This window comes from Acartia tonsa, chromosome 4, assembly GCF_053477335.1.
Source record: "Acartia tonsa isolate MP-2025a chromosome 4, ASM5347733v1, whole genome shotgun sequence".
NCBI lineage: Eukaryota > Metazoa > Arthropoda > Copepoda > Calanoida > Acartiidae > Acartia > Acartia tonsa.
Window position 1 is genome coordinate 25,630,996 of NC_137263.1, and position 26,192 is coordinate 25,657,187.

Below are 26,192 nucleotides of genomic sequence, written 5' to 3' on the forward strand. Positions count from 1 at the left end.
ACATATTTTCCTTAAGTTTTATTACGATTTTTTATTAATAGGGGTGCTAGATCGATTCCTAGATTTTTAGGTTTTCTCAATTTCTATTCAGGATTTGCGGCTGAAATTGTCAGGGATTAAATATGCTAATAGTCTACATATTTCCATCAAGTTTCATTAAGATTTGTTTATAAATTGTGGTGCTAGATCGATTCCTAGATTTTTAATTTTTTGTGATTTAAAGGTTGCGTGATTTTGAAGTTTTCCCTATTTCATCAAATATATAGGATGACACTGGTATATTGTAAATATTTTCATAATATACATTCATAATTTCTGAGCTTCGCTACTTATGGATGCTGTCATCCTTGTTAAAGTTACAAAATGTCTGTATTCCTGCAGCTTATACTGGCTACCGAGCCCTGGTTGATATGGTTCTATTTGGTTTGTTATAATAATTTTTAAGTTTCTATATGTATTTTCTCGTTTATTATAACATATAAACATGCAAATTTTTCTCTTTAATGCATAGATTTTTTTTTTTTAAATATTAAAGAATATTACAAATAAGTACCAAAGATAATACTTATTAAAATATTTTAAATTTTAATAGATATTTTATTGTATTGAAAAACATCCTATTATTCTTGACATTTTGAAAGCGACGCTTTTCATTAATTTGGACGTATATGATTATGCACGTTCCTGCGTGACTAACAAAAAATGATGATAACTTGTCTATTGATGGATTTATAATTATTTAACAAAAATCGCTTAAAGATATTTAATGTAATTTATTGCTGCGCTTAAGTCCTTTTTTGACGCCAGTGACCTTGTTTTAATTGTAAACTTATAATACAATTATCAAATTTCTGGGATAATCAAGATGGAGGCAGGGACAAGGGATGAAAACTATTTCTGGAAAAACAAGAAAAAGGAAGAGTATCAAATATTTAAACACATGCTATACCTAAACATATAAACCATAAGGACACTAATTATTACAGAATAGCTTTGCTACTAAAAACTATAGGTATATTTTGATTAACTGGAAAAATATATTAACTTTACATTGATTGTTTGTATTTATTTGCGCAGATACTCTTAAGATTAACCTTGATATAGAATGACGTCTGTGTTTGTAAGTAAGGTACGTTGTAGACAATATTACAATCAGTGGATTTACTAGGATGTTATGACACCATTAAGAAGGTTTTAAAAATGAGAACGCAAGTATGTGTAGACACTCCTACCCCCCCCCCCCCCTCCCCCACCTCCCCCTACAGTACGTCACTGATTTCATCTGTAAAAGCAATATGTTATTGTTGTGCTTATTATAAGCAATTATAAGTAATACTTTATTTTATTTTACTAATATCAACTTATAGTTTAGTTTCTTCTTGATGTAAAACTTCTTCAGTGTATGTGGGACCAATATCGTCTCCATTCTCTACCATGCTGTTCAACCTGCCAAATATAACAATTACCTATCTATAATACAAAGTAGAATGATGTCTGTCCGTCTGTCCGTTCATCCGTCCGTCTGAATCTTAAGATCTCGGTAACCACTAAACCGATCGGATTCTACTCTTCAGGGTATATACATACATATTTTTTTTCTTGCGGAGAAGTTAATATTTTTTTTTCTTTTGGAGAAGTCCGATTTTTTTTTTCTTGCGGAGAAGTTAGTTTTTTTTCTTTTGGAGAAGTTAGATTTTTTTTTCTTATGGAGAAGTTAGTTCACATAAAACTACTGGCGGCAGCACCATTAGTACTTAATTTTTTTTAAATTACCTCTTGGGGCAAAGCCCCTAGAGGCTAGGGGCGAAGCCGCTAGTTATCCTTATATCCTATCCCATTATTTAAAGTAGTGAGCTTTTTTGTTTCTAGCGAAGGATCTCGCTAACCACTGAACCGACATGGTTCTCCTTTTAGTAAATCCTTATGATAAAGAAACAAAATGTATGTCTGTTTGTTTGTACTGAAGGTTCTCGCTAATCGCTAAGAATTATGAAAATATGGATTGTCTGTTTAGCAGAAGGCTTGAACATCCAACTAAATTTAAAAGTTGTAATATGACGATTTCACTGAGGCTTGCACGCAGCTGACGCGCGGCTGCTGAGCTCTAATACAAAGACGTTTAATTTACCTTGATCTAACAGAAGTAATGAGATTAAGTTGGTCCGGAATTTGAAGAGCAGGTTGTGTAAGTGCCAGAGGTGCTTCAGCTAGCCTCACAACACCGAATGGAGGGTTCGAGGTTACTTCTGTACTCTCACACATTACTATTCGTCTCATAAACACTCTAAATATAGAGGAATTTATAATCTTCTTTTTTTTCTGGAAAGCAACTAAGTTACATTAAAGTATTTTTTACTACAGAACAACAAATATGACCAATATATTTCAATCATTTTCAAAACAAAGAACGAAAAAAATAACATAATTTATTTTCCAGTAAGGGAGTTGAATCCATTTTTATAGAAGCAAAAATATAATCTATGATTATGGTTTGGACCCTCTAAAACTGTAATCTACCTTTCCACTTTCCCCTCTCTTGGTGAAGATATCTTCAACGCCGATACGATTTTTGAAATGTAAGATTCTACTTTCCCTTCTCTTGGTGAAGATATCTTCAACGCCGATACGATTTTTGAAATGTAAGATTCCACTTTCCCCTCTCTTGGTGAAGATATCTTCAACGCCGATACGATTTTTGAAATCTAAGATTCCACTTTTGCCTCTCTTGGTGAAGATATCTTCAACAAGAGAGACAAAAGTAGAATCTTATATTTCAAAAATCGTATAGGCGTTGAAGATATCTTCACCAAGAGAGGGGAAAGTGGAAGGGTTGATTACAGTTTTAGAGGGTCCAAACCATAATCATAGATTATATTTCTGCTTCTATAAAAATGGATTCAACTCCCTAACTGTTTTCTGTCATCTCAAATTCTGCGGTGATATAATTGAAATTGTCGTAATTGAAAAATAGGGAAACAAGGGCCAAATTAGAAAGTTTGTTATGAGATAAATGTTTTCAAATGTCTTTGTGATTGTTAACAGTCCTTTTAATTAAGCAGAAGTTTGACAGACAGACAAATATATTAAACTCACCTGAACCTTGTTGCAACAATGTAATAGATCAGAAATATATTAAACTCACCTATACCTTGTTGCAACAACATAATAGATCAGAAATATATTAAACTCACCTGAATCTTGTTGCAACAACATAATAGATCGGAAATATATTAAACTCACCTGAATCTTGTTGAAACAACATAATAGATCAGAAATATATCAAACTCACCTGAACCTTGTTGCAACAACGTAATAGATCAGAAATATATTAAACTCACCTGAATCTTGTTACAACAACATAATAGATCAGAAATATATTAAACTCACCTGAATCTTATTGCAACAACATAATATATCCGAAATATATTAAACTCACCTGAACCTTGTTGCAACAACGTAATAGATTAGAAATATATTAAACTCACCTGAATCTTGTTGCAACAACACAATATATCAGAAAGTTTACAGATGAATTCAGAACTAACAGAAACTGAGACACACTCTAAACAAAATACAAACATTTACAATATTTTTACATTTGCATATTTTATTATTATTAGATTTGACATTTTTAAATTTGATATTTTGTTGGAATATATTCACTCCGAGGTAAACTTAAGTTACCAACAAATTAAAGGAATTAAAATGTAAGAAGTCGTTCAATAAAATAGATTTGCTGAAAATCTACTAAAGCCAATTCTTCAAAATAGCAAACCTCCATTTTTTTAATTTTAAACCCTTAATATAACTTTTCTCTTTTCAAAATTATGAAGAAACAGGATAGTTCTAAGAAGTCAAGACAAAAAGGGACTATGCATGAAAAAGAGCAAGTGATTTTAAGCAATTTAAAATTTGAATATGTTTACCTCAGCATACATAAAGATGAGAGGAGGGTGGTACTTGTTAAACGCCTGGATACACTCCACGGCTGTGTTCACATTCACAACCGCCAGAACAGCAAGTACCATGCGTGGCAGATGACATATGACAAATATGACAACAATACTGAATATGACACTGGCAAGGTTGAGCTCGCCATGGCCTCCCCCGCTACGACGAGGTACTCCGGTAAACCTAAACAAATTATAAATTATACTACAGTGATAGTTCACAGGAAGATTCTTATTACTAACATATTACATAATTAATATTATTGTACGTCATAATTAGGGTAAGTATTTTTTTTATCTTACTTTAGTAGTGTAGCTACTTAGGGAATGTCCGTGCGTAAACATAGACCAAATTTGTCTTATTGCTCAAGTGTGTGTACCTCAATACTGCTTATCTGTGCATCTGTCTGAAAGTCAAAAGTATTTTAGAAGCATAAAATATCTCCATTTTTATTTAGTATCACAACCCTAATTTCATCTCCTTTCTACATATGTCTTTTATCTCTGCTATCCTTAATTATATTGGACCACATTAAACCTTACTTTTCTGTCTCTACCTTCACTGTGAATAAGACAATGCATAAATTACTAACTGTTCTTCTTTAAATGTTAGGTCATGTTGTTTGTAATGGATATTTATATCTTTGTTATTTCATGATACTACTCTATTTTCTACCATTTTTTTCTGATTAGTCTCAAAAATGAGATAGTAATATTCCGTGTGTGTGTGTGCGTGTGTGTAATAAAGTTAATCAGATTATCTCATCGTAATAATGATAAACATGTGTAATATACACAAGTTTTTAGAAGCGAAGCTAACTCCAAATGTCATTATGTCTGTCTGTATTCAAGATACACGTCTGAAATCATTATAAGGAATCCCTATTCAGATGGACATTGTCCGGTCTGACGAAGATGCTTTGACGGACATAATATTTTTTTAAGGAAAATTTAGACTCATACATGAGGATCCTCGTAAAAATACCAGTGCAACAGCTAAAGAGATCTTTCGGTACAAATACACAGACAGTCTGATAATAATTATTTAAGTTTTATTTACACATATACTCTAGAATTATTATTTGTTAATACTACTATCACTAATTTTCGTGCCTGTAGTATAAAACCTTATTTGTAATAAAAAATCGTTTTTCAAGATTATTAAATAAAAGAATTATAGTTTTCCAAATAATAAAGATTTCAATTCTCGTAAAAATATTTTTTTATCATTATTTCCTATTTTAATATTTGTATAATTTTTCAGGTTTCTAAATATTTTGACAAAAATCAAAATTAGTATTTTCTGATTTGATTCAAAATTTACATCATTTTCAAATATTAAAAAATAATCATAAATTAGTTCAGAAATTTCTAAATATTTTCCACGTTTACTATTTGTTTTGCAATTTGTATATTTTTAGTATACCAGCTACTATATAATTCTGGTATGTTTGCCGGTAAAAATGTTAAAAACTCTAAATACTACACTAACGCACACACAGACACTCTTATAACCTACTTTTCTTACATAAATTTAAAATAGAAAATATATGATTAGGTAAATATTAATAAGTAATCATTCTAATAGATTTTTAGTAGCGAAGCTAATCTACATCTAAGTGATCACTATCACTATCTCTATTTTAAACAACTTCGCGCTGCTATTGTAGGAAATCGTTCTTGTTAATAACATTAATTTATTATACCTAAGTTTTGAGGATCTAATGGTGGAAAATATGAAAATGTTAAGAAATATGAGCATGACAATTGGTCCGAGTTCTGTAGTTACCAAGGGGTGTACACTGTACAGCACTGTTGTGTACCTGAACACATAATTTTGTCACTCAGCATCAGCATCCATTCTTCATTCTAGTGACTTTAAAATCTAATGAATATTGCTTTTTTTGTTTGATTGCATGTATATTTATTTTATAGGCAAAAGCTTCTACAAATTTCTTTAAGAACAATGCCCCATCTGATTGCTCCTGCTCTAATAATAAAACACCCCATTCTTCATTTTTGATCACTTTGACGGGACCGTTCTAGACATAACCAAATGCTGGTTAAATTCTGGAATGGTCAGGCTACTGTAATCTGTCGTTAAGAAACAGGTTAAGTATACATTAGTCAATGTCATGTTCGACTATATTAACCAACCAAAAGCCGACCAATTTAATTGAACTAACATTTGTAATTCCCTCCCTTACGTTTTTTAATATAAAAATTGTTCTTCTAGCTAAATAATACAAAATATATCAAACATTTACAACACACAAGATCTCATAAGGGATAATGCTTCCCCTCCCCCCCCCCCCCCTCCCCGAAAAGTTTCAGAAGTGTACCTGACCATTATTGGTTAAGTTATTTAAAACTTACAAAACATTTCATACAAAAAATTTAAATTAAAAAAAATGATATTTATGTAATTAAAAACAATGTCCGTAAGTAGAACTGCAATAAGAAACCAACAATTAATATTTTGACGAGAAAAAAGTAATTTTTCAACAAAAAAACATAATTTGACCTTTAATGCCGTGGTTGTTAATTTAGTATGTGCTTGTGATGACGGGCGGACATTAAAAAACACCCCTACATATAGAGTAAATGCTCCAAAGACGGTTATGTAAATTTGTAATTTACTAATATAAAATTAAAATATTTATGGCTCTATTATCATAATACAATTTTTTGTAGAGAACAAATTTTGTAAATGCTTGCATAAAGATCCACTCTGCAAGGTGAATGTGTGTTAGACGGGATATGGCCACAAAAATATGGTTTTACAATTAAGTATGCCTTGTCCCTGGATGTCCTTGCAACGCCTTTACTTTATTTTCATACTAGCGGCTTCGCCCCATAGATGCATCTAGAGGCACTCGAGGAAGGGGGGAGTTGAATCCCAAAGCCCATTTTTAGAATTAAGATTTAAAAAAAATTTGAAGGGTACCGCCCCCCATTTTCTATTTAAATTTTTTTTTTTGGGGGGGCAATTTTTTTCTAGGGGCAATATCTCTTGGGAGGTTGGTGGAACCCTCCCCCCAAATAGTTATAAACCTTCCCGGGACCTATGAGAAGCTACCCTGTTAAGGAGAACCCGACCGGTTCAGCAGTTAGCGCGATCCTTCACTCCAAACAAACAGACAGATGGACAGACATCGTTCTACTTTGTATTATTTATAAAGTTTTGTAAATAAAGGTTAATGAAAAACTTACCACACATAGGTTGGATTTTTTCTTAATTCTGTTACGTTATATTGGATCTAAACAAAATTTTTATATTTTATAGTGTATGAAATATATTTATTACTAGCGGCAACGCCCCTAGAGGCCTCTAGGGACACTTCAGGAGGGTAGAGTCGAATTTGATAATCTAATTTATCATTTTAGATTTGAAAAGAATAAGGAAAAAAAGGTGCCCCCCCCCCCCTATTTTTATCTTTACTTATACAAATTTGAATTTTTTTATGGGGGGGGGGGTAATTTTTTTCTAGGAGAACCCGATCGGTTCAGCGGTTAGCGAGATCCTTCGGTACAGACACACAAACAGACATCCTGTTACTTTAGTATAAGGATGAATATTTAAGAGGTTATTGTCATGTCTGTAATAAGACAGTCCTCAATGAAATCAAGACATTTTTCTAGGGGCGATTTATATTGAGAGGTGGAGGTACCCACCTCCAAAATATTGAAATACAAACTGACAAAGTAAATTAATGTGTAGATTTGCCAGTAGCATCATTTTAACAAAATTTATCTATGTTTAATAACAGATGAAAATATGAAAGTAGTTTGTTCTCCTCCAGAGCATCACAGACAAACCGATAGACCAAAAATTCTGGTAGAATTTACAACAAATCTGGACTAAATCAAGGTATAGTATAATGGTTGTATTTACAACAAGTCTGGACTATAATAAGTTATGGTAAGATGTTGGTATTTACAACAAGTCTGGACTATATCAAGGTACAGCATGATGGTTGTATTTACAACAAGTCTGGACTATATCAAGGTGCGGCATGATGGTTGTATTTACAACAAGTCTGGACTATATCAAGGTGCGGCATGATGGTTGTATTTACAACAAGTCTGGACTATATCAAGGTGCGGCATGATGGTTGTATTTACAACAAGTTTGGACTATATCAAGGTATGGTATGATGGTTGTACTTACAACAAGTTTGAACTATATCAAGGTATAGTATTATGGTTGTATTTACAACAATTCTGAACTGTATTAAGGTATGGTGTGATGGTTGTATTTGCAACAAGTCTGGACTATATCAAGGTATGGTTTGATGGTTGTATTTACAATAAGTCTGGACTATATCAAGATATGGTGTGATGGTTGTATTTACAACAAGTCTGGACTATATCAAGGTATGGTGTAATGGTTGTATTTACAACAAGTCTGGACTATATCAAGGTATGGTGTAATGGTTGTATTTACAACAAGTCTGGACTATATCAAGGTATAGTGTGATGGTTGTATTTACAACAAGTCTGGACTATACCAAGGTATAGTGTGATGGTTGTATTTACAACAAGTCTGGACTATTTCAAGATATGGTGTAATGGTTGTATTTACAACAAGTCTGGACTATATCAAGGTGTGGTGTAATGGTTGTATTTACAACAAGTCTGGACTATATCAAGGTATAGTGTGATGGTTGTATTTACAACAAGTCTGGGCTATATCAAGATATGGTGTGATGGTTGTATTTACAACAAGTCTGGACTATATCAAGGTATGGTGTAATGGTTGTATTTACAACAAGTCTGGACTATATCAAGGTGTGGTGTAATGGTTGTATTTACAACAAGTCTGGACTATATCAAGGTATAGTGTGATGGTTGTATTTACAACAAGTCTGGGCTATATCAAGATATGGTGTGATGGTTGTATTTACAACAAGTCTGGACTATATCAAGGTATGGTGTAATGGTTGTATTTACAACAAGTCTGGACTATATCAAGGTGTGGTGTTGTATTTGCGTGCCAAATATCCCTAATCTTAATCTTATCAGTATTAAAGACAACAACATGAGGAAAATGTTAGCATATTAAACAACAAGGTCATATCTGGCCATAATAACAAAATTTGACATCAAACATAAATGCAAAATAAGAATGAGAATAGCGTGAGTTATATATATATATACAGGGTGGGGCAAATAAGACCGGACAAACTTTAAACGGCCATAGCGCCAAAACTACTTGGCCAATCAGGACGTTTGACCACACTATAAAAAGCTTAGGTAATGACCTTTTAGCACATAAAAATCTTTGGACGAAGATGGACGTGTACAACGAGCTGGCCGCGCATATGTTCAACAAGGCAGATTCCAAATGCGCCGGTGGTTTAATCTGGATTCTCGACTAGGGCCCACTACATCTGACCTCAGCCCATCTGTAGGTGAGGTAGAGTTATGCAACTTGCTGGGGATACTGTTAGATACATAAGTAAGACACTAGAAAAGACTAGAGCTCTCTATCTAAAATGGCTTGGCCGTAGTACTCCAGCAAAGTTGAACGGGGCACATTTTGAAATGTAAAATAACGTCAAAAACCACAAAAATTCTTGAAAATTACTCGGTTCTTGACTTCAGGGACCCATATTTAACTTTAAAAATCCGTTTTAGACTATAGGTTGCGCTGACAACCTTAGCTGAAACTTCATGTCAATTCTAAAAAGGTAAAGAACGTCGTTCTAGCTCAACTTTGGTCTAAATAAGAGCCTCCGTGTATAAGGGTAGCTTGAAAGTTGGGTGAATTTGGATCCTGCGGTTACTCACGTTCCTAAGGAAATGTGGCCTCCCTGCAGCCCGATCTTAATTCAATGGACTTTTGGGCCTGGGGCTACTTTGAAGCATGCACCAATAGACGTGCCTATACCAAAAAGACCTCCCTCATTGCCACTATCAAGGAGAACTACGCCAGCTGGGACAGGTACATTTTGACCTGGACCTGCCGGCGGTTGAGGAGGCGGGTAGAGGCGGTGATTAAGGCTGGCGGCGATTTTATTGAATAATCTAATAGTCATAAACCTATTTTGCTTGCCAGTTTTTAAAATTCAATAAAATCTTTAAAATTGACGATTTTATGTTCATTTGTTTAGAAGTTAAAATTTGTCCGGTCTTATTTGCCCCACCCTGTATATGTATTTAGAGTCATATTGACAAAGACTGATTGCGGTGAATAAATAATCATACCTGTTCTTTTTCAGCGTCATATTCAACTGAGGTCTCAAGAAACTAAAACAATAAATTAGTGTTAGTCACATTTTTATGATAAGTGTCTTGACACCCAAAGGGTCTAAATTGCAACAGATTCATGCTGCATTATTTATTGAGTTATTTCTGATACATTTATATATTTAACCTATGGATGTAAATATAAAGATAGTAAGAATTAGAAGTAACATGTGTGGGAATGATTTTTACCAGTAATCCACACCTGCCTTTGCAATATGACCCCTAGGATAGAAAACCCACTCCATTTTTCCCCCTCTGAGACTTCAATTTGCAGCAAATAACCTAACTATTCTGCCTTTCCCTTTTGGAGGTAAATGATTCCCCATGGCCTGACTTCATGTCTGTTAACATGTAATTGGAATTTTCCAGATAGGAGAATTTAATATTGATACCTTTGTCTGAATTTCCTATTTCCTATTATTTACGAGGTATAAGGATTTTTGTAGACTTTATGGTGTGTGTTACAATTTGATTTTTTTGTGTGTCTTATTAGAAACCCTTTTTATAATGCCCATTTTAACTGTTTTGTATATTCTAGGGAGCAGACACAGATACATTTAATATGAATTATATCTTATCATATGAATTTAAAGAATCTTTATAATTTGGGTTTGAATAAGAAAAATTTTACATAATTTCATTAATTTAGCTCTTAATTAGGTACTCTAACCTAGATTAGATTTTTTATAATACTGAAAATAATGAATTTCAAGCAGTGAAGCCACAGTGAAGCCAATGTAAATGAAATTTGCTTGGCTACTATATGAAATAGATAGCTGGTTCTGTTTGCTAATACCAAGAAACATCTATATATTTCATAACGCATTTTGCAATAAAGAGGTAAAAGAAGTTTTCTGGACTAATTTTAATAAAGGCTTATAGAATTTTTAAAGCATTCACTGAATAATGAGCAATTATTTTATAGCTTGACGGATCTTGCTCCGTTACTTATGGATGTTGTCTTTCATCCTTGTCAATTAAATTAATCCTCTTGCTAATCTTGCCTGAGTGATCCAATTGTTATGATGAAAAGGTCAATTAACACAATAAACCTTTGTATTTATCCAATTTGTATAGAAAACCTGTCAATTAGTATCCAAAGTCCCCAGTTAATTTGGAAAATTTCCCAGAATAAAAGAGATTAATACTATATTTGATTAATTAAAGCGAAAACATCAAAAGAGTTTATTTGTAAGCGAAGTTGTTCTAAAATGATTATGTATAATGTTTGTCCATCTATAACGCAAAATGATCTCTTGCTACGAACATAATCTGCTAATTGGTTATTATTCTTTCGTTCTTTATAATTTCTTATAAAACAACTTCGTCTTTGATTTCATGGAGAAATTTTTAGCAATTTTAAAAAATTCAATTTGTACATTTTAAAAGCGAAGCTTTTCTATAATTAGGGTCGGTCCGTCCGTACGTAACGGATTGCGGTTTTCGTTAATTTAGGCAAATTAGAATTTTCCTATCGATTTCAAACTTTACATAATGATTCCTGCAGTAGTTAGGTACGATTTAGACAGCGTATTATCTCTATAATCATTACCAGAATGTCCGTACGTCCATTTTAAACATGGACGATTTTTCTAGTAATTAATTACAGAATGGTTACGTCAGTCTGATGTACTGGTATCTAATTTTCAAATTAATGTTTTTTCTTAGAACTTTTTTCTTATTTTGTAGTTTTCTAAATTTGATTAACATACCCTTTACAATTTTATTAAAATTTTCTGGATAAATCTGGATTTCACGGCCTTTCAGCGAAAACTCTTAAATTGAATTAATTGCCCATTGTCCTCTCCCTTACTCCCTGACTTCTAATATAATGAGTTACATAAAGCAATTAAGATATACATAAAGTGAACAAATAATAATTAAATATCTTACCCAATAAACAAAATAATACAACTAAAACAGATAAATGTAAAAAAACGACCATCATAATACAGAAGAGATAGAACTTCTGTTTTTGTGCCTGTCTTAAATTCAATTATATATTTAAAATTATAATCCCCCCCCCCCCCCCGACTTTCTTAAGATGCCCCCTTGAGGCGAAAAGTGGGGGATCTATCCTACATTATAAAAAAGGTTTTGTTTTTGTGGGAAGCTTAATTTCTAAAACTACTGAACTAAACTTATTGAGTACTCCTATTTAGGGGAGCTTAACATAGGTATCGGGGGGGGGGGGGGGGTTCTAGGATATTTCTTTTATATCTTCATACCACCTTCTTACTTAACCCTTTGAATACATATACCTTAGATGCTGTGGGCGCAGCCGCTAGTTTTTAACATAAGCTATCTTAGTGTTGTATAAATAGTTAACTGCTAGTCTTTTCGCCAACTTGTATATACATTTCTTGAAATAGTCTAGCCATATTCTTAATTCATGTTGATTATCCGATATAAATATAAAAATATGCTTATTTGGCTTTCCTCATAACTACAATAATACCATGTCTACGTTTTTCTTTTGTAGATGAGAAAAATAAAATATTCCACATATTTTTATTAAAGATACAGAAATTCCTCTGGTTATTGAAGTGGTTAATAAAAGTGTATTTCATAACGTAACATATAATATATTTTTTTATATATCAATAATAAAAAAAAAACTTAATAAAAGTGCATCCAAAGAATTTTTTTTTTTTTAGGGTTGAATGTCTACTTAGATTTTAATGTATAAATGGAAAATTTTGAAAAAAATGTTAACAATTATAATTTCATATTTATATTAGATATGTCATAAATATTAGAATCATAGTTTATTGTTGTGGATGTATTTTTGCTACTGGACATAAAGTTGATAGATGTATACATGGCAGATGCCAGTTTTATATGTATTTATGGCTGGGGTTTACACGTTTTTGACCAAAAACATGCAAATTGCAAATGTAATTTTTTCCAGTTGTGGAAATGGCAGCCTCCCATCTGACCAGCTGTTAACGAAATCTCTCGGTACACAAATCTTGTCTTTTTTGAATGATTATACTAATTAATGCTAAAATCATGGGCTATAGCTGTTTTATGCAGGGCTAGCCAGCCGCGCGTCTACCGCGAATAAGCCTAAAATTTAAACCGTTTGGACTGTCATGTTTGGGTCCGGTTTAGTTTTCAGATGATTTTTAAAATTGTAAACGTTGATTTCCCCGTGGCTTACAGGCGGCTGCCGAGCCCTGGTTGTGAGCCTTGTTTTCTGCTAACACTTAATATAAAACATTTTCTACCTTTGGTAGATTAAGTAGACAGGATAATATAATCACTGGTATCAGATATTTAAGAACTCGCTTACACTGGCTCTCGGATATGCAGGCGCTTCTATAAGTCTAAAAAATGAAACATATTAGATTTAGTAATCATAAGCCTATAAAAAATTAGGTTAGGTAAATTGAATACATCAAAGCATTGCTAATGTCGGATGCTGTCAACCTTGTTTGTTTGTATTTGGAAATTAATCTTAAACTTTTTTGCAAAGTTTTAATTAAATGTGATTTCTGTATACAAGTTATCTTTTTTAGCACAAATACAAACCAATAACTTTTCTTTCTCTGATTCTGCAAAGACTTAAACTTCAACAAGGAGGATTTCAACTAAAAGTAGCGAAGCTGTTTTAAAATTTCAAACTAAACATCAGGACATACATTAAGAGATAGAGGAAGAAATTAATAGAAAATGATTTATAGAAATATAAAAAGACTAGCAGCTTCGCCCCTAGCCTCTAGGGGCTTTGCCCCAAGAGGTGATTAAAAAAAATAAGGCGAAATTCGTTAAAGGACCAAGGAAATCTTCTACAAAACCTAAAGAACCTAGGAAATCTTCTACAAAACCTAAAGAACCTAGGAAATCTTCAGCAAAAAAAAAAAAAAAAAAAAAATGGGGGGGAGATTTTTTGTTTTTGGGGGGGTTGGGGGTGTCCCACCCCCCAAGAAAATAGCTTAAAACCACCACAGGACCAATAGAAATATACCCTGAAGAGTAGAATCCAATCGGTTCAGTGGTTACCGAGATCTTAAGGGACAGACAGACAGACAGACAGACAGACAGACGGACAGACGGACAGACATCAAGCTACTTTGTATTATAGATAGATAGAGGAAGGGGGAGAAACTCGGAGAAAGATAATCACATTCTGGTTGACAATGATATTTTCAACGACTTGACATTTGTAGATGTGAGTGAAAGAAAGAGGGTATTATGCCATGTAGGGTTAAGGGATGGTTAGCTTAAAGGGAAAGTAATTCACCTAAACTTTACGCAAATTTTTCACTAGTCATATAACAGTTTCTATTAAGTTTTGCCTTATTTTTTGTTAGAACGTGCTATTGTAGATTTTTTTCACAAAAAAATATTCTGTCATAATCATATTAAAGTTTGTATAGTGAAAAATTGTTGTAATTTTGGGGCTTTTCTTAAAGTATCCATCTCTTGACCCTGGAATGAAAATAGGTTGGCCTATTTTCCACCAATTTTCTTCTCTTATTACTAATTGCAGTCATTATAATGTGCAATATTTATTTCTAAATAGTATGGTTTTAATAAAGTTGTTTTAATAATTAGTAACTTTCCACAGGGGCAAATTTTTCTATAATAATTGAGAATAATTTCTGTACATGGTTGTACAGAGTCGTGAGGAAAAATTAGTTCGCAATAAAGCAAAATAACATTTTAAAGCTTTTACCTTTTAGGGAAAACATTTATAAAATATTTAGTTATTTCTTGTAAACAAGAATGAAAGCATCCAAAAATTTTTAAATTAATGATTGACGTAAATGCCTAGTTTATTGCCTATTCTTTGAGGCCAAGACAATCAAAAGATATGTCAATTTACATAAAAATATTAAAAAAATGCACATTGTCCTAATCCTAACGCTATTGCTATTCAATCCTAACACTACTTTACAAAATAATCCGAATAATAGCAAAGCAATCTTCTCCCTAAAGGGTAGAGCCTAATCAGTTCAGCGGTTACCGAGATCTTAAGCTCCAGACATTTTATTGATTGGCAGGAGATCTCTTAATAGGTTTGGTTGGCTTTTTCAGAATTATTAGAAATTAACCGCGATTTGCATGCATCGGATCATTTTTTTTACCTTTCTCTTAAATCTTGACAATAAAATGCATGCAACCCATCTGTGCCTATTGACGTACAGAGTCCTACTATTTAAAAGCCATGTTTTTAAAATGATTTATTATTCTTACCGATGGTTGACAAACAGCCCGATATCTCTCTACGGATAGGGACACTGTCATGAAGATAGAGGCTGACAGAGATATGCTGGACATGGGGTACAGAAATCTAAAGAAAAAAATGTATTATTACTTTATCTTTTTTCGTGAAACAGCTGCCTAAAACACGATTGGATAAGTAGTTCTTTACCTTAGTTACCTTAGTTACTAGTCACAAAACACGCAACTTATTACTTCGGATTAGATATTTTTTCTCAAAATATACATTTTACATTTATATGATGTTTCATTTGATGTTTATATGTTTTAGTATCCAAGAAAAATATTTTGATAGTATACTTGAGAAATTGAGAAATGTAACATTATTAAAATATTTTCAATAATAAACGAAATGAAAACAGGAAAAGTTAAATTCTACAAAATGGAATTTTCAATGTGTTATATGTACTTTTATTCTACAGGGTGTTTCAATAGAAATGTCTTTTTTAAAATCTTAATTAGGCATAGAAAATAAAACAATTATGTAAAATGCTTTATATATTTGGAAAACATATTGTGGGACATTTATGTTTCAAATATTTAAAAATGGTTATTTCAACAAATTATGCCCTAATCAGCAGCCTAGCTGCCCTTAAACCTCTGTCATGTGTATGGATCACGTGGCATAATTTCGTTTAGAAAGTTTTTTTTCAGTGTTTGTGGCATATTCTGTTTGATGTAACAAGGGTTGGACGTAGTACCTTAAAATCTTGTTATTTTGTTAAAAATATTAGCTTGAACTTTGTTTATCAAATATACAGGGTGTTTCAATAGAAATGTCTTTTTTAAAATCTTAATTATGCATAGAAAATAAAACAATTATATAAAATGCTTTATATATTTGGAAAACATATTGTGGGACATTTATGTTTCAAATATTTAAAAATGGTTATTTCAACAAATTATGCCCTAAAAACCGGATTTTTCCAAAGGCCTTTTTTCGAAGATTTATGGATATAAAAGTTGTGCAAAAAATACGCACATTTTTAAAATTCAAATTGCGCTTCTTGTATTAATAGTAGAAAAATGTTACACATATCGTTAGAACCGTCATATGCTCTAGTTTGTGAAAATATAAGTACCGTTTTTGTGCAATTTGTATTTTAGGAGCTACGTTGAAAAATGTGAGAAAAAGGTTAAAAAGTTTTAAGTAAGTTGGAACATTGTCCACTTTACTCTTATACTATACGCAGCACAGGAATTGTTCTTATATATCGAAAAACTAGAGCTTATGACGATTCTAACGGTATGCATAACGTTTTTATACTATTAACACAAGCCGCGCAATTTGAATTTTAAAAAAGTGCACATTTTTTGCACAACCTTTAAATCCATAAATCTTCGAAAAAAGACCTTTGGAAAAAACCGGTATTTAGGGCATAATTTGTTGAAATAACCATTTTTAAATATTTGAAACATAAATGTCCCACAATATGTTTTCCAAATATATAAAGCATTTTATATAATTGTTTTATTTTCTATGCATAATTAAGATTTTAAAAAAGACATTTCTATTGAAACACCCTGTATATTTGATAAACAAAGTTCAAGCTAATATTTTTAACAAAATAACAAGATTTTAAGGTACTACGTCCAACCCTTGTTACATCAAACAGAATATGCCACAAACACTGAAAAAAAACTTTCTAAACGAAATTATGCCACGTGATCCATACACATGACAGAGGTTTAAGGGCAGCTAGGCTGCTGATTACTTTATTCATTAATCAGTCACAGATTTTTCAACTGCAACTTTTAACCGTTATTTTATTTTTTAGTTACATGCGGCAACAGATGTTCTAATGTTGATTGTCAACTCAATGGTTGTAGACTTTTGATTGTCCACAATTAGAAAGAAAATGTATCTTGTTTAAAATAAGTAAAGTCAAAGTCAGCTGCCGAGCCCTGTTATTTAGAAAAATGATGTGTTTACTCTTTCTTTTTCATGAATTTATTAATGCAGTATACATTAAAAACAACAGTAAAATGTATTTTTAAATACTCCTGGTGTTTGAAATATTTATTAAACTCTAAAATTTGACGCACTTTTTCAATTCTAGCGTTTGTCTTTGTCTAGGGTTTTTCGATTCCAGGTACTTAAAACTGTCGGGAATTGGGATATTTTGTATGAATTAATTTGGGGTGAAACTGGTTTTCAAATACGCCTTAATCCTGGTTCTTTATCCTTGTGTTGCCTTTCCATACCATACATTTTGTTCATGGCTAGGCATAGGTGATGCAACCAAAAGGTTGTCTGTTGTGTTTTTTCTTAAAATCTATCTCTAAAAATCTCCGATATTAATTGAGGTAAAATTTAAATGTTTAGATATGCTTGTGTAGAAATGTATAGAGAACAAGGACATATGCTAATTTTGATGAAACATTAAGCAATAAGGGCTGCAAACCCTAAAAAATACTTTTTGTATAATATAGCACAAAGTTAGAAATGAGCATTTGTCTAAATTTTACAACACACAGGCATGTTTTCATTACTAAAAATTAAGAAGAAGTAAAGTTCCCAAAATAAATTTTAAAAGTTTCTTGTAATTCCATCAGACTTTTTATTATACTTGTATGTATATTATGAATAAGCTAATCAGGTTTTCAATCAACAAGTTTTTATAAATAATAACACATATAAAATATTAGAACCGTTCAATCTTTATTAGACAGCGTTAAGTGGCACCAAAAAAATTACGTCATACAATAAAGTTGACCAATGAGAGGCCAGTATATACTGTAATTGACCAAAATGGTAATATTTATACTTGCCTATCATTAGTTATTTTATCGTATGACGTCATTTTTTGGTGCCACTTTACGCTGTCTCAATTTTTAGAATTTTCAATATTGTTGTTTCATAATTCAAACGCAAGTCCTTTTTGACATCCTATATAATTTTTCTAAATTAAATTTACGATTCTGTTTTTAAAACCAATTTGAGTATAGCTAACAGCTACCCGCAATAGCTCTTGTAATATACGAAAAAAGTGTGTGATATGGTATATAATAACAATTTTCCAGGATTAAAAAAAAGGAACCGTGCTATAGTCTGAGAAATGATACAATAATGTCTGGTCTGCTCTTATTTACTTACTTGTTTTGGGGTGTGTGTGGGGGGGGGGGGTGTGCATTGAGTTCTCTTAGTTATTGATTTTTATATTTAGCCATGATATTGGTTTTCAAATTTTTAAATATTTATAAAATAAGGTAATACAACAAGGGTGACAACATCAATAAGAAGCAAATAAAGAACAGTAATCAAATCTCAAAGGTATTATCCTATATGTATAGACGGATAGACGGATAAAATGATGTTGTAGAGTAGATTCTGTACATACCAATTCATATGAGTGGCTAAAGTATAAGCAAAGAAAATTTTAATTTCTCATATTATGTTTGTCACTATAACATTATCTCCGCGACGGACTAAGATCTAGGAACTAAATAAGAATTTGACTTAATGTTCAGATGCCTATATTTAATAGAAGACGAGTGCTCCCCATTTATTATTACCTATGGGAAGTTTGACTTTTAATCTACAAAAAAACCAGCTGTATAAGTAGCTGCCAAAAAGTATTCTTCATAGTGAAAAAGAGACCCGCATATATATGGAGAAAGGGAGTTCGATCTAGAGTATATTTACTACTAATAATAACATAATTAAAAGAGAATATGGAGTAAATAATAAAAAGATATTTTGTCGTCCTTTGTACCTTCTCTGCTGCTATAGGATGTTTAACTGAACAGCAGACTTAATTCTAGGAAATTGGAAAATAAATCCCTCCTATCACTTCAGGTTTCGTTTTTCCTCAAACTACTATCAAGAAGGACGCTTGGGAATAAGATTAGACCAACACAGTTTCCTGTAAATTTAAACTAGAAATGTTTTTGGCATTAGATTGGCTAAATAACATAATAACATACATTTAACATAGTTTAGTACTTTGTGGAACTCTAGTGGATCTAACCTAGCATCTAAGGCCTTGCGTTAGACCTTTTCTACTATTGGATACCCATCCCCACACTTCTTTGAAGTTTAAATTGAATACCTAACCAACTATTTACATAGTTTTATATAAATATGCTTTGAGTAAAAAGTATATTTTGATGTACTTTTGTTAAATTAAATTTTCCGATTGGATTTTCTCAGCTGAAATTAAATATTTTTATTGTATTTATTTAAGCATAATACTAGCATGGCAGTCAAACTGTTTTTTTTTTTATTTTAATGTTTTTCAATTTAGTAGTAGAGGTATTTTGTTTGTACTGACAGATTAGATCTTAATTGTGTGTTGCTACGCTTTGGAACTCATGTCTTTGTTTATTACCTTGAGAAAAGTAAAGCATGGATTTGTGTATGAACCTGGAAAACCTGAAATACAATAAAGTTTTTTTTATGGAGATTTGATCGGCTGTAAATATGGGTAAGAAAAGTGCTTTCTTGTATAATGTTAAACCCTGCAGCGACATATATTCTTCAGAAAGTTCATTCAGAAGGTTACTAAAACATTGAAATCGCAACGACAAACCATCCACGACAAAATAAACGTTTTAGCTATCCGGACAAACGTACAGTTGTGAATATATGCATTTTTGTTTGGGGGGGGGGGGGGACTACAGTTCTCTAAAAGAAGTTAATGTAATTAAAGCAGGTAGAATTGGTAGGCCCCTAGGAGATAAGATTCAATGAACTGATAAATGATTGTGTCCCAAAATTTTTAAAAATCGTATAAAAACTTTGCGGACTAAGGTTGACTCATACTGGGTTTGTAGAATGTCAAGTCCAAACTGGGTACTGTTTTTACCTGAAACGTATGGACAGGTACTGTGGACACCAGGAAAGCAACATCAAAAACAGACAACGCAACAAGCAACCGGTTGAAAGTAAACCTTCTCAGCTGAAATATAAAATTATGAAACATTTATGTCTATGTCAATTGTAGCGGTCAGCATATCCAAATATTAAGGTTTTAGCATAGTTTGCTTGTATTTTTTATTATTGCTAAAAATCTTTGTAATTATAGATTGGCAAAATGCTTAAAGTGTTTTAATTATGTAAACATTTTTTGCGAGCTACTCATTTTAATTTTATAAGGATAACAACACCAGTGAAAGCGAATCTTGCATTTTAAGACTTGGTCAATAGCTTCGCTTATAACAAAAGGCCCTAATCTTCTTAGAAATCATAATTAAAGAAATTAGAGCAGTAGGATATTATTATTTATTTCAAATAAATATTTGTTGTCATAAAGGCTACACAACCAGCAAGTTTTAAATAGACCTACTGTATTTTTTGGCAATGAATATTGGATTTAGAGTTGCATCGGTGTCCTAATCTTACCTTTACTGAAATAATCAAGCCTAGTTTTAGTTAATAAAAAGATTTTTCCATTACGGATGTACGGACGGAGGAGCTGATGTAGCAGAAACGCTTCAATTTAAAAAAAACACAATAGAAAGATAAACGTGAATTAAATAATATATAATAGAAAGTCAACAAAAATAGAATATTCAAAAGATCTTTTCATATCTTTTTAGACGATTTTATATCAAAAGTATTATAAATAAACTAAAAAAAACATTAGATAATTTAAAAGTATCTAGTTGTAGATATTTGATAAATATACAGTCAATACTTTGATTAAATAAATTTTAATTAGGCGGATCTGCGATTGCAGATTGCTGACAATTAGGCGGTTTTTGCTGCGGAGTGACACAACCGTAACCACAGCAAATCTCAATCCGTCGGCCACACAATATATCTCAAATATAGCCACCAAATTTCATTTCAGCCACCCTTCATTTCAGCGGGTTTCTAGGCCACAAAATGAGTCTCACTCTCAACTGTAGACATCTGCCGTAGAAATGCAGTTTTTTAAAAGCTGGAGCCGCAACTATCCACTTATCTATGCTTGATGACGTGAGTAACGATATTTGGCCAAATTTCTTAGGTTAGCCTAGAGAGTTTTATAGTGTTAAAGGGGCAGTTTGTGCTTTAAAAATATTGCAAAACTGATGGCCTTTTGGCATTATCAAAAAATGCGGAGTTGATGTTTCACCATTGTCTATAAATAGTTGTTTTCACCTCAACATCTGCATTTTCAACAATAAATCTTTAACAAAATTAGAAACCAATGTCTATAAATTTATGTTCAAGTTTTCCTTTTTCATGACTGATATTTAATTTATACTTTCATGGTAATATTTACAGACTAATATTTTGCTTCATGTTTTACTAAATTTTGCAGAATTTCTGTACAGTGTTTGTAACATAAAAGTTCAACTCTAAATAAATTTTACTATACATCTAAATTAGATATTTAAACAGGGCTCAGCAGCCGCCGGTTTGCCTCCAATTAAAACCTGTTTAAGTGCAAAAAAAACCGATGTATTTCCTCATAAGAAACAGGTTCAGACATCCGGTCATTTTTAAGTTAAAAAAACATTGATTTTTTACTTGTTATAGGAGGCTGTCAAGTCTTTTGGTTCAATACTAGTTTTGCTCCATGCAAAGAGGTAAAAAAACATACAATAAAAAATTATGAAAAAAACACTTTTGTCCCTTAAAATCTCCAGAACGACCTCATCCCTGAGAGCTCGGGATTGAGTCCCTAGTTAAAGTATGAAGTGTTCATACTGCATAGTGAATGTGTCCAGTATAGGTAAGTAACTATGTAAATAATATGTCTGAGTGTTCAAACAAGGAAAATTGGAATCTATTTAATGGTATCCAGGGAAGTGTAAATACATTATAAATAATGATTCAAAAAATGCAACAAAATCTAACACAATTAAGTCCAATTGTAAATCAAAGCATAATTATCAAAATAATTAATGCAAGATTTTCCCCATATTTAAAATCTATTTTTACTTTATAAGTAATGCATAATTCATTTAATTCAAATCCCCTCTTCATACAAAGAGTGCAAAGTTAAGATTAGGCTTTCATAATAAACACTTTGAAGAAATTTCCATAATGGCACACATCCTGTTACTTGATTAGTTATGTTACCTGTGGCGCACTCAGAATCATGATTGATAGAAGATTACCAACAATACCGAAAATGCCAATCACAAGAAATAGAACTCCCTCAACAAACCTGTAATTAAAAACAAACTTTTGTCTGGGTAGAATAAATAAAACAAGAATATTTAACACGCAAACATAAAAAAGGAGAGAATAGATATTTTAGTTTAAACATACAAATTAAATAAACATTAACCTGCATTTTTAAGAAATTTATGACTAACGAAAATATAAACGAAAATCATATCTTATTGAGGTGAAAATCTTTAAAAAATAAACAAATAATTTAGCCTAAACTGGGCAATAAAAGAAATCATTTAATTCTAGTTGACTCACAAGTATATTGACAGTGCGTGGGAAGATAAGCTTGATAGATAATACATTGCGCGTTGTTTTTTGGGAGTTCCAATAAATGTTTATATAAATTTAGTTTGCAATCTTGTTAAATCCTGCCTTTTATTCTTCAACAGTAAACAATAATATTCTCACAAAAGAAATATTATTTTTTATATATATATTTTCTAGTCGCAGAGTTGGATTATATAATTTTGCAAGCGCATTTCCAATAATATAAATAGATATACATATATCATGGTCAAAAATATATAGATTATTTTGAAATAATGTCTAGACTATTAGCAACGTGATTTTGAAAATAGAAAACAAAAACAGTGCATTTACGTTGTAATCAGGGAGGGAGAGATTGAAATCTTACTAGAAGCAGAATTTATTACTAGCACATATTTATATTTATTGTTCTTTCCCTGTATTCCTGAGGTGAATTCTTAAAAAAAACTTTGGCCTCACTAAAATTTTAGCGACCCTCACTGATTTTAGTGGGGCAAATTTCTTTTAAGAATTCACCCCTGGTTATAGTGAATAAATTACTGAATGAAAAGAAGAATAAATACAATGATCTTGCTAGGAGGAATCCTTGCTAAGTATCAGGATGTCTGTGTGTCTATGCGTCTGTACTGTAAGTGCTATCTTTCCTATACAGAGAAGCAATTTAGAAAATAATAATTTTTTGCTGTTAATTTAAGGTCAACCTATACTCCCTTCCGCCCTTTTAAGGTGCCCCATAAGCCTCTTGGGTTGTACCGCTTGCATCTGTAGAAAATATCAAATAAAGAAGAAAATAGCTAAAGAGAATATTTATTATCATTCAAAAAGTTCATATTGTTGAAAGATATTGTAGAGCATAAGTCAGTGAGGGAAGATTATAGCTATAGAGAATATTCCTTACAATTCAGAAGTTTACATTACATCAACATAAAGATTAAAAGTAAAGGAGAAGAATATAAAAGGTAGGTAAATTTCCTACCATTCAAAAAGTTTGTATTGCATTAGTTGTTGTTCATCAGGTTCTGTACACCATAACTCTATACTCCTGTACAAAATATTGTATGAGTTGTTGTTCATCAGGTTCTGTACACAATAACTCTATACTTCTGTACAAAATATTGTATGAGTTGTTGTTCATCAGGTTCTGTAAACAATAACTCTATACTCCTGTACAAAATATTGTATGAGTTGTTGTTCATCAGGTTCTGTACACAATAACTCTGTACTCCTGTACAAAATATTGTATGAGTTGTTGGTGAACTGAAATTAGTTTCCGAATGTGAACACATTTTCCTAGGTGTTTCCCATTCCTATCTCAATATTTGCTACTAGCTAAAAAACCTTCAAACTTCCAAAAAAAAAATCAAAATTTGAAAAATTAAAGCTTTGAATGTATAATGTATAAATCGTTAATACATTCAAATTTTGATTTTTTGAGTAAGTTTGAAGGTTTTTTTAGCTAGTAGCAAATATTGAGATAGGATTGGGAAACACCTAGGAAAATGTGTTCACATTCGGAAACTAATTTCAGTTCATCGAGTTGTTGTTTATCAGGCAGGGGCGTCCAAGCTTTTTATTTTGGGGGGGGTAAAACTTTTTTAGGGGGTGGGTAATTCGTTTTTGGGAGGGGTAAAATGGCGCGCGAAGCGCGCCGCAAATTTTTTTTACCCCCCCCAAAATTTTTACCCCGGGGGTAAAATTTGCTTGGGGGGGGGGGGGTAATTACCCCCCCTGAAATCTGTTGGCAGGGGTAAATTTAGTTTACCCCCCCCAAAATTTACCCCCGGGGTAAAATTTTTGGGGGGGGTAATTTAAATTTTAATAAATATATAGTATTAAAAATGCGCGCGAAGAGCGCAAAAATTTTTTTATTAGAGATTTTTTATTTTGGGGGGGGTATTTACCCCCCCAAAATTATTCGGGGGGGGTAAATACCCCCTCCTAAATGGTTTGGGGGGGGGGGTAATCGCCCCATTACCCCCCCCCCCTTGGACGCCTATGTTATCAGGTTCTGTACACCATAACTCTATACTCCTGTACAAAATATTGTATGAGTTGTTGTTCATCAGGTTCTGTACACAATAACTCTATACTCCTGTACAAACAAAATATTGTATGAGTTGTTGTTCATCAGGTTCTGTACACCATAACTCTATACTCCTGTACAAAATATTGTATGAGTTGTGTTCATCAGGTTCTGTACACCATAACTCTATACTCCTGTACAAATTATTGTATGAGTTGTTGTTCATCAGGTTCTGTACACCATAACTCTATACTCCTGTACAAAATATTGTATGAGTTGTTGTTCATCAGGTTCTGTAAACAATAACTCTATACTCCTGTACAAAATATTGTATGAGTTGTTGTTCATCAGGTTCTGTACACCATAACTCTATACTCCTGTACAAAATATTGTATGAGTTGTTGTTCATCAGGTTCTGTAAACAATAACTCTATACTCCTGTACAAAATAAAACCCCTTTTATTTTGATATCCTCCTACATGGTTCATAGATAGGGAAATTTGAGATAAATTTCATGCTCATGTTGTGTCTTTGATTAATATTTGAAAATGTTTATGATTGACGGATAATTGTAAAAGCGATGCACTCATTTAAATATGTTTTTTTATCGACTAAGATGTAGAGTTTTTTCAAATATTGTGAGAAAAATATCGTTAAAACTTATAAAATCAAGAAAAATTGAAAATTAATGTTAGTGAATTAAAATGGAACAAACATGAAAGGTTGTACTTATTGAGTAGCTTTGTGTTCTTTAATTCTTAGTGTCTTATAATGCATTCATTTTGTTTGGAAAGGTATGAATATGATAAATGTTTTCCGGACAAAGACTTCCAAGACCTTTAATAACATCTAATGTGTCATATTATTTAGTCAGGGGTCTCATGCATCAAAAGTCTAGGCAATTTTTTGCATGTTTGTGATTAAAAATAATTTTATGTTTTTCTTTTTTTTTCCTAAAAAGGCATTGGTAGTAAATTCTCCAAAGTGGGATATTTATTGTAGGTACCTATTATACACAGACATACCGAGTATTACCTTTGAAGATATCAGATATTACCTGTTTGTTTCTTTCATTATGTATCTTACAAACTATATATTTAAAGCTATTATAGTTTTATTTTATCTGAAAAAAGAAAAACTTAACAAGGACCAGCAAAACTAAATTTTGCTGGTTTCTCAGAAAGAAACTCCCACCTTCCCTGCTTATTTTGAAATAAATAGAAAATAAGGATGGTGGGGGTAGTTTTGTGTGTGTTTGTTTTTTACTTTTAGTTTTGATAAAGTAAGCGTATATTGGGAAAAGTTTAGCCCAGCAGGGGTAAATAAAAAAAACAACCCTCTCTTTTTATTTTGAATTTTT

General features: G+C 32.0%; 1 protein-coding gene across 1 annotated transcript; it reads right to left on the bottom strand.

Moving 5' to 3' along the window:
* Window positions 1-1,273: 1,273 nt before the first annotated feature.
* On the bottom strand, window positions 1,274-25,957 carry LOC145318279 (FMRFamide receptor-like). The gene is made up of 14 exons (XM_080159594.1): window positions 25,890-25,957; window positions 23,786-23,851; window positions 22,447-22,534; window positions 20,240-20,332; window positions 19,763-19,806; window positions 15,405-15,501; window positions 13,433-13,531; window positions 10,161-10,202; window positions 7,164-7,210; window positions 5,657-5,773; window positions 3,927-4,134; window positions 3,486-3,562; window positions 2,129-2,284; window positions 1,274-1,446 (listed from the first exon to the last, which is right to left on the bottom strand). The coding sequence occupies exons 1-14, from the start codon at window positions 25,904-25,906 to the stop codon at window positions 1,362-1,364; spliced, it is 1,236 nt and encodes a 411-aa protein (XP_080015720.1). The 5' UTR covers window positions 25,907-25,957; the 3' UTR covers window positions 1,274-1,361.
* Window positions 25,958-26,192: the final 235 nt, after the last annotated feature.

Excerpts from the sequence above, each read along its gene's own strand:
- LOC145318279 (XM_080159594.1), bottom strand. Across the intron at positions 22,535-23,785 it reads CAATACAAACTTTTTGAATG|GTTTGTTGAGGGAGTTCTAT; the intron begins GTAGGAAATTTA and ends TTTTAATTACAG. Across the intron at positions 2,285-3,485 it reads GTTGTTGCAACAAGATTCAG|AGTGTTTATGAGACGAATAG; the intron begins GTGAGTTTAATA and ends CTCTATATTTAG.